Genomic DNA, 16610 nt, shown 5'->3' on the forward strand with positions numbered 1-16610 from the left:
GTGGGCCCCAGCGGGCGGCCCTTTCTCCGGACGGTGAGTCCTGGGCTCGAGGCACCCGTAGTTCCCGGCCCTCACGCCCGCTTCCGGCCGGGTGTACAGAAGTCAAGGTCACCGGCCCCGTTCTCTCTCACCTGCCGGGCGTCCTGGACTGGCAGCTCGCGCGAGGGGGGCGGCGAGTGGGGCGTGCTCAGCAGGGCGCCTCCGTGTTTCTCACCGTGGTCCGCGTCAGCTCGCGGTGCGTGCCACACATGGGCCCGCCACCTGGACTTAAGCGGTCGTGCTTCTTGGGGGAAAGCAGCGATTTTGCACCGGAGGATTTAAGCGCGCTGTTCTGGCGGGGGCCTTGCACTTCATTCAGGTTGAACCCATTTTACAGATAACAGCAACTGAGTCGTGAAATGCTTAGGAATGTAACTTCTGTTTCCAGCCTTGGTTGCCTTGGTTTTCTCTGCTGTCATGACATTGGGAAATACAGTGCATCTTTGGGTACACTTGGCAGCATGAGCTCGGTGTAATTAAAGCTAGGTTTTGGAGTTAAGCTACTTCATTTCTTAAGCACTTCCATTTCCCCACCTGTTGAATGGGGCTGTCGCTGGCATTTTGGGTCTGGTACATATTAAATGTCGATACGTTTTAGCTATAATGATTATGATGATTACAGTAATGACATTAACAGTCACATCTTCAGTGGAGAGATAATGTTGCCTAAAGGCCTGACCTCAGGAGGAGGCTATCTCTGCTATCTCTCTGCTGGTAGTAGCCAGCAAATAGAAGACACCACGTGGTTGTATTTTTCCCGAAGTGATAATAGTGGAAAGTGTAGAGAGCCGTTGATATTAGCTATTTCACTGACACAATTTGTTTTCTGTCAGCGGCCAGCCTTGCATTGGTTTGCCCAGAGGGGCATAATAAAGACAAGTAGCATGATATTTAAGACCCTAGGGTCAGTCACAGGAATCTGGCATGGCAATTTACAGATTTAAAGATCCACCCTTAAGGAAATTGGCTCAGTCTTTCAACTTAAAAGGGTTAATAACAGTACCTGCATTTTTTTTTCCCTTTTTTCTTCTGGATACTACCCTACACTATGCCTTTTTTCAGTTTCTTACATTGCACCCATTTTCCCATTTTACTTTGTTCTAGTCCTTTTGCCCCTAGTGAATATTAGGCTCAATGCACAATGCTAGATAGGATTCTGCCTTGTGGGTTAGCAATTTTTATGTGAAAAACCTTTTTAAGAGTGGCATAGTCGTCTCTGCTAAGGCACTAACACAGATAACAGATTGATGGGGTTGTGTAACATCTGTTCCCAAATGCAGTTTTGACGACTGGGTTAGTGACATGGAGCATTACTGTGCTACTTGCACGGGAATTTGATAGAACAGACTTTGTTTTAAGTTTATACTACTGTTAAAGTTCAGAGACAAAGTACTATTCTCACAATTAGCTTTCTGGTGAAAAGATTTTGATGTGTGATTATGCTCAGAGGAGTAAGATTGATGATAGAGCAACTAAAAAATGCTCATGTTGATAAACATAAAAGCTAACTCTCTAAAATGAGGTGGTCTAAACTTAAATTTTGTGAATTGATAACCTTTTTAATTTTTCTTTGAATGTAGTTGGATTAATATGTAGAAAAGTTACATTGATGGTTCCTGTATAGAAAACACCAGTATTAAATAAAGTCATAGAGATTATTGCTGAAGGTGTTTCAGGGCAACACAATTTGAAAATCGAACCTAAAGGAGGCGTATTAGTCACAAATGCTATGACTATATGCCATGTGTCCAGTACTGTACATTGTGGCAGCATTAAACATTTGCTTTGTTTGGTAATGTAAAGAATATTTTCACTCAGATAGCTTTCAGAATAATTGGAAATAATAAATTTAAGTGTACAGTTTTTAAAAGTGCTTTTTCATGTTACTACATTTGATTCTCATAATAAAGTACACCTGGGAACTAGAAAAGCAGAGTTGTTTTCTCCCATTGCGGATGTGTAGCTGAGGTTCCTAATGTCATGAGATATATTGAAGACTGTTGGGCAAAAAAAATTCAGGTTTCCAGTTTCAACAAAATGAAGTCTGACATTGTGCCTGGTGAATTATTGGTCCTTCAGATCCCAGATAGGTGTCAGAAGTGTGACATCCCCAGGCCCTATAAACATACAACTCCTTCCTCTGTGCTTTCTCTTCCTTATGTTTAGAGGTTTTGTATTGTTGCCCTTTTAAGTCATTCTGTATTGGATTTGTCCCCAGGACTGTCTTCTTGAGTTTCATAGGGGTAAAGAGGGTTCTGATTCACTGTGGACTCCCCCAATGCTCGGCAGCACCTGCCCTTGAGTAAGTGCTCAGTGAGTTGGTATGACTTGTTGCTTTGTCGCTTTTGAGTAAGCAGTCATCTCAGTCTATACCCTTGGTGCATTTGGCACTGGTAAATATTTAATGATAGTTATATGTATTACCAATAAGACCAAGTATTCCCAGAAAGATCTAATACAACAGAAATTACAGATTCTTTCAGACCAGCATTGCTGTCAACTAAGAACAATGTCAGTGTTTTGTTCTATTTTTACTGTGTATTTTTGCTCTACATCTGTCATTAAAAAAATTTTTTTTTAAAGATTTATTTATTTATGCAAGAGCTGGGGTGTAGCTCTGAGGGGTTAGGGAGAGAGGATTTACCAGAGACTGAATGGGGAGGATAGACAGCTTGATTGATACACAGCAGTGAGGAACAGCAGGATAGACTGGAGAGGTCTGCTGTACCATGTGGGTCAGCATACTTACTGGGAATATAACTCTTGCTTCAGTGGCTGCCCGTTTCAGAGTATTGAGGCTTAATCCCTTGCCCCACCAGAGAAGCCCAAAATGTGTCATTTTAAAGTGTTCAGCTCACTGGTCTTCAGTTTTCATAAGGTTACACAGCCATCATTTAATTCTAGAACATTTCATCACCCCCAAAAAGAAGTCCTGTAACAATTAACAATCACTCCCCATCTCCCCAACTATTCCTTGAGACCCAGGCAACTATTAATCTGTAGTCACTAAGGATTTACATATTCTGGGTTGGAATCATAGACTGTCACCTTCTGTGTTTGCTTTTTTAACACAGTTTTTTAAAGTACATCCATGTAGTACTTTAAGTAGTAGCATCACTACTTACATCCTTTTGAGGGGCTGAATAATATTCTGTTGCATGAATATACCACATTTTATCTGTTTCTTATCAGTTTGTGGATATTTGGTTGTTTCACCTTTTGGCTATGACAGACACATATACTATTATGAAAATTAGGTTTTCTGTGGACACGTTTTCATTTCTCAAGTAGGAGTGAAATAGTTGGATCATATGGGTTGAACATTGACCATTTTGAGAATGCCAACCCTTCCAAATTGACTTCTCAGGTCCAGAAGTAGCTCCAAGTTCTGTACATCCTCACCAACACTTGTCTTTTTTTGTTGTTGTTATACCCACCCTAGTGGATATGAAGTAGCTTGATAGTTTTGTGATAATTATGTTTTTATCATGAAGCTATAAGGGAGGCAAAAGATGATAATAAATATGAACTTCCTTTAACCATTTTCCTCTGGTTTTAAAAACTTTCCTTCCCCTTAACTGGTGAATTTCCATTTTACAAAAGGATAGGATTACTTGAGATTTTTTTGCTGCCAAATACGAATATGTCTTTCATTGATTGTGCAGGTAAAAATTTAATAGGGAATATCTTTAGTTACAATTGTACTTTGCTTTATCTAGACTGTATTCACATATATTTTGCTTAAATAATGTTATTTAAAGTTCAAATGGATCTATATTGAGATTTGTATAACCAGGATGACAATAGAGCAGATAATCTTCAGCAACTCTTACTAGTATATGGATTATCAGTAATGTGAGACCATAAACTTTCTTATCTGTGAACTAAGGTAAATTTAATGTATGTAAGCATGATTCTGTAATTTTGGTAAATAATCTTGCACTGACCTTGTCAATGAGTAAGCTTGTGAAGCAGCAGATTTTGCTGCTGCAGATTGAACAGTGCCAAAGTGAGTGTGTTGGCAGAGAATGATTAAACTATAATTCTTAATTTTATCTATGATTTGAAATATTCTTATCTTCTGGATCATATTTTGGTCTCGTGGTTCTACTGCTGAAGAGTAACACAGGGACAATCTCAACTTTCCTTTAAAAGGAAATATCCTTTTACTAGTCCATAACCATTTTTTTAAAGGGAGAAAAACATTTCATTCACTTTGTGATAACAGAAATGAATCTAAAATTCTTTATCTTGATCTGACTTTAATACTTTTCTTTATGTCACATTGCAGCTTTATCGCTACGCCATAGCACCAACAACTGGCAGAAATTCTCTTATGACAGATGTAATTTCTGCTTATCAAAAATTCTGTTCTCGACCTCCAAAAGGTAAACTCTTAAATACAACTGTAATATGTGACACTAAGTGTGACTGATATCACCGTTCTTGTTAGACATGTGCCATCAGTAGTTGTTACTGAGTAGGTCCATAGGTTTTATTTCAGGTTGGATCTTCTGTAATCATCTCTAACCACCTTTAACCTCAAACTTCTGTCTGATAGCAGTGATGAAACTGTTATTTTCACATGTAACACTTTTATGGGTAATAAAATTGGCATTCAAGTGAGACTTTTTTCCTTTAAAACCTTTGGGTTATAAACCACATTAGTCTTTAATTTACTCCTACATAAGGAACATTTGTTTTTATACATTTTTTTTTTAAGATTTATTTGTGCATACAGAACTGGGGTACAGGCCAGAGGCTCAGGGGCGGCGAGAGGCTTCACCATAGACAGAGTGAGGAGCAGAACAGGCAGATTGACGAAGTACAATGCTGAGGGGAGCAGTGGACGGGTCAGGAGAGGTCTGCCACGCCATGTGGTCATCTCTGGGGCAGGCAGGGATCGAACTCATGTGGAAGTGTTTTTAGCTTCTCAGTGCTGTGCTTTAACCTGCTGCACCACCAGGGAGGGCCTTTATACTTTTTTTAAAAAAGATTTGTTTGTTCATACAGAACTGGGGTACAGGACAGAGGTGTAGGGGTGGTGAGAGGAATCACCAGAGACAGAGTGGGGAGCAGAACAGGCAGATCGACAAAGTACACTGCTGAGGGGAGCAGTGGGTGGGTTAGGAGAGGTCTGTTGAGCCATGTGGATCACCTCTGGGGCAGCAGAGATCATACGCATCTGGAAGTGGCTTTAGCGTCTTAGTGCTGTGCGTTAACAACCACTGCACCACCAGGGAAGGCCCTGTTTTTATACTTTTAAATAATGACTCAACTGCTTTTAAAACAAAGAACACAAATACCAAAAAAACCTGATAAATTTTGAAGTTATGTTTTTTCCCTTTTTCTAACAGGGTTTGAAAAATATTTTCCAAATGGGAAGAATGGGAAGAAAACTAGTGAACCAAAAGAAGTTATGGGAGAAAAAAAAGGTATTGTATTTGAATTCAACTGTTTTCCCTATTATATGATATTGGTGATCATGCTCACTGAATGAGAAAGTGTTATCCTAAGTCTGTTCTGAAAGTGCAGTTACAGAATGCATATAAAATCCTTGTTTCATTTCACCATAATATTTTGCTCATATTTTCTTGTCAGTTCAATTTTTTTCCTCCAAACTGAACTTTAGGTCATCTTAGAGATACTGACTAACAATATTTGGGAAATATATTTGGGACTTCATTGAACCCATTGAGAAAAATCTCAAAAGATCAAATGCATGATTTAGGGGACATGTGTTGTAGCATAGTACAGTGTTTTTTCAGATTGTTTCCCAGAGACTTAACTTAGGGATTCAGTGATTAAGTGATGTTGGGGGTGGAGGGGGACTGTGGTCTCTGAGCCCCTGTCCCTGATTTCACATGTGTGAAAATATTTAGCACAGTATCTTGACATGTTGATATTCAATTGGCATCCTTTCTTTTTAGGGAAATATAAGGAAAATTATAATACAGCACTTGTTTTTAAATGAATTTGGATCTAGTTGGAGAGACCCATGTATGCTTAAAGAATGCAAGGAGTAAAAGCCAGGCCAGGGGACAAGAAAAGGGAAGCATCAGTGTGGACTGGGTGGAGCATTGGTGACATAGGCGGCATCTCTAGTGTTGGCCAAGGGGAGCGGCAGGTAATCTTTTAATCTTGTTTTGGGGTAGCTTAATGACCATAGCTCCACTTTTAAAATACATCCTGTTTACTACTTTTTGTGTATAATGTTCTTTTGTCCAGATTAGTATGGAATATTGTCAGACAGCTTTAGAAATGCATTCTCTGTATTTCCCTGCCAGTAACTCCTCCTAGGTGGGGTTTGCTTATCTTAGATACTCCCTCCCTTAGATCAAGGGTACAGAAACTTCCTGTATGCATTGCAGTGGGATGAGCATGTCAGAAGTCAGTATTTTATAGCTGCTGAGTCTTGTAGTAATATGTGCTGTAGTCTAACCAATAGAGAGGTAGCTTCTCAGGAATTGAGATAATTAGAATGTAAATGAATATGTGGGTCTTTGAGTATATAGAAAAGTGGGAGAAGAAAAGAAGATGTTAGTGACTATTCGTTTTATACAGTTACTTCAGCAAAGTAATCACAACTGGATGTTATAAGCAGGCAATTGTAAGATGGTGTCTTCGGATTTTGGAGGCTGAATGTCCAAAATCAGTATGTCAACAGGAATGGCTCCTTCTGAGGATCACAATGGAAGAATCTGCTGCAGGCCTCTTTCATTAGCTTGAAGACTGCTATCTTCTCCCGTGTCTCTTCACTTTGCCTTCTTTCTTATGCATGTCTGTCCAAATTTCTTTGTGTAAGAATGCCAGTCATTACTGGACTAGGACCTATACATATGCCCTCATTTTAATTTCATTATTTCTGTGAAGACCTTATTTCCAAATAAGATGACTGCAGCTAGGATTCCAGCATATGAATTTGAGGGAGACACAGTCCTACCCATAACTGATTAACTTCAGATTCTTGGAAACTAATTTGAGGATTTCTTTAAGTCAGTTATCAAAATCATGATTTTCCTACAGAAGAAACTGTTGATTTCTTATTTTCATTTTGTGAGACATCAAAAATTCACTTACCTACATTCAAATACCATCATTATCCCTAACCCTGCTGCACCAGGTTACTTGCTACAATTTATTCATCTGTAAAATGGGTATATAGTACTTACTGGGATTGGATTTCATGAGGTAATACATGTAAAGCATTGGCAAACCTCCTTGATAGTGACTCTGTATTACTATCATTCTTTCTCATATAACACAGTACTTTTCTCATAGTACTCATCAGTTGCCATATAAGGTATTTTGTAACAAGTCTTTTATTAAACTGTATTAATGAAAACTTCATTGAGAGAGAAAACTCTGCTATGCTCCTCAGATGTGTGTTAGTATGTGTGTGTGTTTATATACACACACACACACACACACACACACACATATATATATATATATATAAATAATTTTTTTTTCCAACAGAATCAAAGTCAGCTGGTACTTCACGCCCTTCTGGAGGAGTTGGTGGTGGTGGAAAACGGGGTGGCAAGAAAGATGAGTCTCATTGGTGGTCCCGGTTCCAGAAGGTTTGATTCCAAACTGTATTAGATTTAGGGTTGGGACCAGGAAAGATTAGGAGCTATTTCTGGTTTAGAAATGATTTGAGTCCAACTTAGCATAGATTGTATTGTGACATTTCCTTCTTAAAAACTGTCTCCTTTCTTTGCCCAGGGTGACTTTCCATGGGATGACAAAGAATTTAGAATGTACTTTCTCTGGACTGCTCTGTTTTGGGGTGGAGTCATGTTTTACTTCCTGTTCAGGAGCTCCGGGAGAGAAATCACATGGAAGGACTTTGTCAATAACTATCTTTCAAAAGGCGTAGTAAGTATTTTATGGGACTGATGGCTATAGTGGCTCAAAGGTGGAATTCAATTGATTAGACTAGTTAAATGGTTAACAAGTTAGCCAAGCTTGTCTATCATAAAGTCATTGTTTTCATAGTGGGTCTTTTTTAATGTAGGAAAGTACTACTCCCAAGAAGTCTGTTGACCCAGCATTCTTCAAATTTCCAACAAAATCTTTGTTTGCCTTCATGCTGAAACCTTGTTCAAGACCCACTGCTCCTTGTAGCCCTTGGTGGGGTTTCCTTGTTTCCTTACATGCCCTGCTTCTTCCTGCTCTTGTGCCAACCACTCCTAGCTTCTTTTCATAGTTACAGATTTTATTCTGTGGTTTTGAAATTGGGTGAATATGGCACATGTAATAAGTTCAGGAGACCGGATAGGCTCTTCAGTGTGGGTCCAGGCAAGATTGCGTAGGGGTTCTTACCCATGTGAGGCTCTGTTTCAACTGTTGAATGTAAATTACACATTATTTTATGTATTACTAAGAATTAATAAACTGTCAGTGAAACTATGAAATACCATCAGTGGTCAAAAGTAGACTGAATTCTGAGATGTTAAAAAATTGATGCAATTCAGAGAGAACATTGATAAGGCCTACTGTGTAACCTTGGAGAGATTGCTTAGTTTCTCAGTACTTGATTTTTCATCAGTGAAGTAGATACATTAAATATACAATGTTAGGATTTACTGAGATAGTAACAACAATGGGAAAAGCAAGTGATTCTTTCATAAAAATATGGATATTACATATAATCTCTAGATCTCCAGGTGTCACGGGGAGCCTGCTTTATTTATTTATTTTTTTAAGTTTTCTTTATGCATACAACAACTGGGGTACAGGCCAAAGGTGTGGGGTGGGAGGTGAGAGACAGAGTGGAGAGCAGAACAGGCAGATCTACTGAAATACACTGCTGAGGGAAGCAGCAGGCAGGTCAAGAGAGGTCTGCCACGCCATGTGGGTCACCTCCCTGGCCAGGGGTCTAACTCATGCAGTAGTGGCTGTAACTAGCTTCATAGTGCTGCGCTTCACTCCACTGTGCCACCAGGGAGGGCCAAGCCTGCTTTTTATTAAGTAACTCCTGTCCATGTGTGGAGGGCCTGCTGTTGTCCTTTGAGTGTGGCGAGAGGTCCTCGGAAGTACCATCCATCTACAGCTCCTGGTCACCCCCCTGTTCTTTTGAAGCAGCCTACCATTACCTCAACAGCTTTATAGGAGGTAGAGCACTTTAATCACTCCTTTCCTGATATACTGCCGTTAGGATCAGTTAGTACCATGTTCCAGTTTGTAAAATTATCTGGAGCTCCCTCATTTTTCATTTTTGACACGTACCTTCCAGACCCTGTCAAAGCAGGAAAAAGGCCTCTCCATAAGGCCTTGTGATGAATTTTTTGAAAGTGTTTTTTGTTTTTTTTTTTAAAGATTTATTTACTTGTGCATATAGAACTGGGGTACAGGCACGGTGAGAGGATTCACCAGAGACAGAGTGGGGAGCAGAAGAGGCAGATCATGATGTACTCTGCTGAGGAGAGCAGTGGACGAGACAGGAGGGGTCATCTGCGCCATGTGGGTCACCTCTGGGGCTGGGAATAGAACTTGCATTGAAGTGGCTGTGGCTAGCTTGCAGTGCTGCATCCTAACCTGCTGTGCCACCAGGGAGTGCCTGAAAGTGTTCTTAAGAATCCTACATAGGTAGGAATTTACAGGGGAAAAAAGTTTAAACCATTTTATACTGACTGAGTGGCAAAAATTTAAGTCTTATAATAACAAGTGTAAGTGAGAATGTAAATAATAAGAATATTGTGCTATATTGGAGAGCCACTTTAGAAAACAATTTGGCAATGCCCAGCAAAGTTGAAGATCTTTAACCCTGCAGCCCATTCTTACAATGTCTGTATATAGGTACATATCCCAGAGAAATTCTTGAAGATGTGCACAAAAAGTTATCTGCAGAAATGTTGACAGTTGTTTGTGATAGTGATAATTTTAAAATGGCCTAAATGTCTGCTAACAGGAGAATGGATACATAACTTGGGGTGTGATCATAAAATGGGATTCCTTATAAAACTAAAATATCAGCCTGGATAAACCTCACAAATAAAGTTGAAGAACTGGCAAAAGTGAGTGGGTGTCCATATTATTTATAGGGTATGTCATGTATGGCTTGGATACGATTTGGGATGGTCAGTACATACATTAGATGGGCCACTTCTGAGGAAAGGGTGTGACTGGTGGCTTCAGCTATGCTTGTGATGTTTTATTTCCTGCACCAGGTGGAGGAATATAGTTATATTACTTGTTACTTTTGTTTGTATTTCTGAACTATCACATCCATTTGGAGAGAATATCTCAAGTCTTTTCTCTAGTTTGAATCTTTAACTTTAAAATTTCAGGTAGACAGACTAGAAGTCGTCAACAAGCGTTTTGTTCGAGTGACTTTTACACCAGGAAAAACTCCTGTTGATGGGGTAAGTGACTTTTTTTCTTTCTAATTTGTGTGAATTAGCTGTAAATTAACTTTTCATATTGAAAGTCGAAAAAGAGACATTGCCTCACAATTCAGTACCTATACCGAATAGACCAGAATTTTACAGGGCAGCAGTTAGTGTTGTCACTAATGGGTGGAATAGTTTTGATTTTTGCCTGTACATTTAGAAAAGTGAAATCTTGATTTCAGTATTTCAAGATAATCTAGATTTTTTTTGATACTGAGAGAATTTGGCTAGGAAAAAATGTTAAAATTGGAATTGCTTATGTATTAAGAGAACTTTTCTTTTTTTAAGTCAGTCTTAACCATCTCTCTTGACCCTTTTGTGATAGGCTATTTTAATTATCATTTCTATTTTTTAAAACTTTGTATTTTAACCAACTTGGAGAATCCATGGGTTTATGAATGGAGGGAGGAAGGGGAGCAAAGTGGTAATTAAAGTTCTTGGTGATTCTTAGTCTTTCCTGGGCCAGACCCTGGCCACCATATCCCTTATCTTGGAGTCCTGCATTCTTTTTTTTTTTCTTTAAGATTTATTTGTGCATACAGAACTGGGGGACAGGCCAGAGGTGCAGGGGTGGTGAGAGGCTTCACCAGAGACAGAGTGGGGAGCAGAACAGGCAGACTAACGAAGTGCATTGCTGAGGGAGCAGCAGGCGGGTCAGGAGAGGTCTGCCGTGGGATGTGATCACCTCTGGGGCCTGGATCAACTCATGCTGAAGTGGGTTTAGCTTCTTAGTGCTGCGCTTTAACCTGCTGCACCAGGAGTCCTGCATTCTCAATCCCCCTCCCACAGGACCAGATTTCATTGGACTGTATGTATCTCTTCTCTTTCTAAGGGTGGTTCATTTAACCATTTCCTAGTCATTGTACTTGGAAAACTTGAGTTGATGGTAATCATCTGTATCCGATAACATATTGCTCAGTACAAGAATATCTGTAGAGTTGTAAGATTCTATTATTTTTCAGTTACTTTTAGGAGTTATTTTAATCTTTTTTCTCCCCTCCCCCTTAGCCTTATGATGAAATGTTTATTAATAGCGATGCTACTTTTTTTTTATTAATTATTCTGTCAATTTTTAATGCTGGTAGTTAAATTGACACTCCCTTTCAATAGGATAGTTTGGCGTGTATATAATCTATATGTAGATAGATTATATATATATATATATACACACACACACACACACACATACATACTCACATACATATATGGCAGTATATATATATGTGCACACAAACACACACACACACACACATATATATATATATCAGTCTTGAAATTGTGCACACACATAACTTAGAGAAATTAAAGATGTATGTAAAACACAGAATCTCCTAAAAAGCTTGCAGAACAAAAAACAAAAAGTTAGGTACTTGATTTATGGCTTTAATTTTCCTGCTGGAGCAGTGACTTAGGCAGTAGTCTTCCTTGAGGGGAAGCATTTATTTTTGAGGGGATATTGTTTCCTAGTGTTGTAATATGTAAGGATTTATGTATTAGAATTTGTACCACTTCATACCTTTCTTTTTATTTCTCCATTATATTACAGTTAATAATAATGTAAGATTTTTAAGTTGATTTCATTTCAAAATTGTACATGTATTTCAAGATCATAAAGGGGGTTTTATGAAATCTTGAGGGAGAGGCATCAGAATTGCTAGTAATGCTTATCTGTAGATAATGAAGTTATGGATGTTTTTTCTTTTCTTTGTATTTCCTTCCTAGAGAACATGATTTGCCTGTTGGATAAAATCTTTATTTTTGAGTTTTCAGAAACATATAAGAATCTTCAGTGTTTTCTTATTGCTTATTAAGTTGGCGGTATTAATTACTGTGCTGTCTGTCCTATGGAAGCACAGACTTGACAGAATCAGCCTCTAGAGGACACAAGTCTTTATCAGCCTCTTGATCTAACTCTCCTAAGCCTTAGTTTTTTATCTTCAAGATTGGAAAATGGTAATGCTTTTCTAGGGCTTGGTGTTTAAATGAAATGTTAAAAGTAAACGAACGTTTTCAGACTTCAGTGTGCATAAAAATTGCACAGATAGCTGACACCCATCCCTTGAGAATGTTATCTGGATCTCCATACTGCTGGGTGTTGATTTATTCTAATTCTGATATAAATCATGAATACAGCATGTTGACTAATAGTAGGTAATGAGTTAGAGAATGAGCAAGTACTTGTGTTTAGTCTACTGTTGACATGATATGGGACTTGTGGCCAAAGGGGTTTTGTAGCCTTGTCAGTGAACTCTTACCAAGAACTAATTGTTATACTAGAAAACTTACTGTTTGTTATCTTTAGATTCCCACTCAGTAACAGTGGTTGTTAGGAGGAAGGTGGTATATAACATGTTGCTCCCTTGTGTGAATACTTCTGAATTATCTGAGTTTTATAACATTGTTTTGATTTAAAACGTAAATTCTTTAAAGCAGTTGCTGGTTAGAAGAGGGACAAAATCTTTTTGTTCTATAAAATGTAACTAATATATGCAGAGTATTTGGAACACAGTCTAATATATAGTAAAAAGCCACAATGTGTTTTCATGAGGGAGTACAACATACTAGTTAGGGTCACTTGCCCTGGAGCCAGACTGACTAGGTCCATATTCACCTGTATAAGATGGGCAAGTGAAATCACTCCTTGCATTTTTCATCTGACAGGTAGGGAGGATAAAGAATGGGAGTGATTCCCAACCAGTAAACACAAGCATGATATGAAATTCCTCTTTTGTAGTGGCTAACTTAGCCATTGCCTTAGAATCTTCTAGAGATCCTCTCTGGGGGCTTCAGGTTTTAAATATCATCTGGTGATAAAAACTACTTGTTAGGGTGGTTTTGAGGTTGAAAGAGTTAATCTGAAAAGTCTTAGGACAATGCCTGACACTTAGTAAGTGTTCAGTAAACTGTAGCTGTTCTTACCATGCATTACTTACTAGCTTGGGAAGAGGGAGCTGAAAATTACCAGGGAAAGGGAGAAGAAAAGGACACATTTATTATGTGACTGATGTGCTGCCCACTGTACCAAGAGGGTCCCTAAAAAGGACACCTTTATTTCTGAAAGGATTGCCTTTCAAATAGATATTCCATTTGTTTCTTCATTCTTTCGTGTTTATAATTTTAGTGTTAGTGAGGAGTATTGCTAAAGAAATGTCTGTTTACCAAGAACTATGAATTTCTCACTGAGTGAACCAATCTTTTATTTCTTTTTTAAGATTGGCAGATATTCAGAATTCTTGGAAAATTCTTAAAATGTTGAACCCTTTGGTGAATTGAATCTTTTATCTCCTCCTTCATACTGTTTGTTTTTCTATTTTTATAGCAATACGTCTGGTTTAATATTGGCAGCGTTGACACCTTTGAACGGAATCTGGAAACTTTGCAGCAGGAATTGGGCATAGAAGGGGAGAATCGGGTCCCTGTTGTCTACATTGCTGAAAGTGATGGGTAAGAAGCAGTAGGAATACAAACATGTTGACGACTTTTCACTGTGCTCGCTGTAGTTCTCTGTTTCCATCATAAATGGAAGGTTACATCTAAGATCCTCAAACAGGCCTTTTTAATGTAGCCAGAACTTTAAAACCATTGGCATTGATAGGGTATGGGGAGGCTCCCCCCAAATTATGTCACTTTGGCATATTGATTATTTTCAATTAAAATTGCTTGAGAACTAATGATGTAAGAAAGATACTGACGCTGTTGCACCCTTGAAAGTGGGAGAAAAATTCCCTACTTGAAGAAGTACCCTCACTGTCACAGGAGGTAGAGAGAATCCCTATTACCAGAGAGAGAATTTTGCAATCTGGAAGGGTAATAAACTTTGTTACTTCTTGACAAGTACAAGCCCGCTTATTTGTGTCAATTCTTGTTTTTTAAAAGGTGTAAGCTCTGCTGGTAGAGTGGAGGGCGGTAAATAGCTATCTGCTTTGAAACCTCTCTGAGTCTGATTTCTTTGGACTACATACAAAGTTAAATTTTTCTCCTGTTGTTCTTAGTCAAGAATCTAGAAGGGTAGATGAGGAGCATTACCTTCTTTCCCTTACAGTAACTTAATAGTTTTTGTGAGTTTATTTTCTACACATTTATGTTTCTCTTGATTCAGTAGTAGCTTGGGATATTGAAATTCATTGCATTGTCCGTAAGATGTTAGTTAGCATCAAGCATCCTTATCCCTTTGTTTTAAAGCGTGGCATTCTTTTAACTATCATTTGTATTTACAGAGTTTTCCATGATTTTAAAGTAATTTTTCTTCTTCCTCAGAGCTGCTGTTTCCCTTAACAGGGTTGTGTAGAGCTATGATCTACTTCAAGCATGTAGATGCAGATAGTTAATGTGATTATTTATTTCATTTCTGATATATCCCTCAGCCCTTGAGGCTGACATAATTATTTAACTTTATAGACTGGTGCTAGAACATTAAAAAAAGTTTTGTTTTACCTTTCCTCGAATCTTTATTGTCCGAGTATGTTTTTTTCTTCCAAAAATAAAGATAAAATTTTCATCATTCTGTTCTCTGCTACAGCAGCATTTTAAATTTTGGTAATAGATGAAAAACTATAAAGCAAAGCCTGGGTTTTGTTTTGTTTTTGACTTAAACAGTGTACAAATTACAGATTAAAATTTCTTAGGGTAAGTTAAACTGAATTGTATTGTATTATGTAATGTAAATGTGTATCTCAGCCCCATAGTTTTGTTGAAATTAACTTTTTTTTATGACAGACAAACAAAAGGCAAAAGACTTAAGTCCTTCCTAAGGACCATTTCCATTGGGAGTCTCCAGGGAGTGTGTAATAGCCACACAGCATGGCCGGTGGTGTGCTCGCCCAGAGTTAGCATTCACCATTGTTCATGAGCTTTTGAAACAGATATGCTAGGTACCTAGCAAGGTTTGGATAAATTGAAACATTTCTACAGAATAAGTTGTATTGCAATGAAAGGACTAATTTCTGCCTAGGTTAACACCAGAATTATGTTGAAATGTAAGTGAGCAATTTGAAATAAATTTTTTTTTAATTTTTTTTCTTTGGTCTTACCATTTGTGATTCCATTTTTATACACACTAAGATTCTCCTTGAGCCTCCCATAAAATACTAGGATATTCAGGGTTTTGTTTTTTTTTTTTTTAATTTTTTTTTAAAGATTTATTTATTTGTACATACAGAACTGGGGTACAGGCCAGAGGCTCAGGGGCAGCGAGAGGCTTCACCAGAGACAGAGTGGGGAGCAGAACAGGTAGATTGATGAAGTACACTGCTGAGGGGAGCAGCGGGCGGGTCAGGAGAGGTCTGCCACACCATGTGGTCTCCTCCGGGGCAGGCGGGAATCGAACTCATGCGGAAGCGGCTTTAGATTCTCAGTGCAGTGCTTTAACCCGCTGCGCCACCAGGGAGGGCCGATATTCAGGGTTTTTTAAAAATAGAAAATATATTCAGTTATCAAAAAGTGTATCTTACTAAACACTGAAAAAGTTGAAGACTGACATTGTTTTAAAAATGTTCATGTTATGTGTGGTTCTCCTTAGTTCGTTTCTGTTGAGCATGTTGCCCACGGTGCTCATCATCGCTTTCTTACTGTATACCATACGAAGAGGGCCTGCTGGGATTGGTCGAACAGGCCGGGGAATGGGTGGACTCTTCAGTGTTGGAGAAACCACTGCCAAGGTCTTAAAAGATGAGATAGATGTGAAGTTCAAAGATGTAGCTGGCTGTGAAGAGGCCAAGCTAGAGATAATGGAGTTTGTCAATTTCTTGAAAAACCCAAAGCAATATCAAGACCTAGGAGCAAAAATCCCAAAGGTAAATGTACTTTCAGATTATTTACAACCCATTAACACCAAATTCTTTGAAGTATTTCTTGATCTCCAAAGTTATAATCTTTTTTATTTATATCTATTTCATGTAATTGTTTATTTTTGTTAAGAGTGTTTGCTTTCCTCCTGTCAGGTGTAATCCCCATAAAATTTCTAACACCAGTTCACCCATGTGCTATTAATTATCCCGTGCGCTCTTCCTCTCTGTTTTGATCCTTCTCCCTCTCCCTCCCCTTCAGAATGTCTCTTGACTTCTAGTTGCCCATTAATTTTGTCTTATTTCTTAATTATTAGACTATTTTCCTGATTCCCTTATTTGGTTTCCCTATATGCCTCTAATAAGTAAAAATCAAGTAATATATATATTT

General features: G+C 38.4%; 1 protein-coding gene across 1 annotated transcript in view; it reads left to right on the forward strand.

Moving 5' to 3' along the window:
* AFG3L2 (AFG3-like AAA ATPase 2) overlaps positions 1 to 16610 on the forward strand; it is a 50527-nt gene that overhangs the window by 643 nt on the left and 33274 nt on the right. Inside the window, exons 2-9 of the mRNA XM_004683970.2 lie at positions 1 to 33; positions 4331 to 4427; positions 5397 to 5474; positions 7519 to 7622; positions 7768 to 7920; positions 10335 to 10409; positions 13756 to 13880; positions 15955 to 16228. Coding sequence (XP_004684027.2) covers positions 1 to 33; positions 4331 to 4427; positions 5397 to 5474; positions 7519 to 7622; positions 7768 to 7920; positions 10335 to 10409; positions 13756 to 13880; positions 15955 to 16228 — 939 coding nt within the window. The remainder of the gene's footprint in view (positions 34 to 4330; positions 4428 to 5396; positions 5475 to 7518; positions 7623 to 7767; positions 7921 to 10334; positions 10410 to 13755; positions 13881 to 15954; positions 16229 to 16610) is intronic.

This window comes from Condylura cristata, unplaced genomic scaffold, assembly GCF_000260355.1.
Source record: "Condylura cristata isolate star-nosed mole 26May11 unplaced genomic scaffold, ConCri1.0 scaffold00016, whole genome shotgun sequence".
In the NCBI taxonomy this organism is placed as follows: domain Eukaryota; kingdom Metazoa; phylum Chordata; class Mammalia; order Eulipotyphla; family Talpidae; genus Condylura; species Condylura cristata.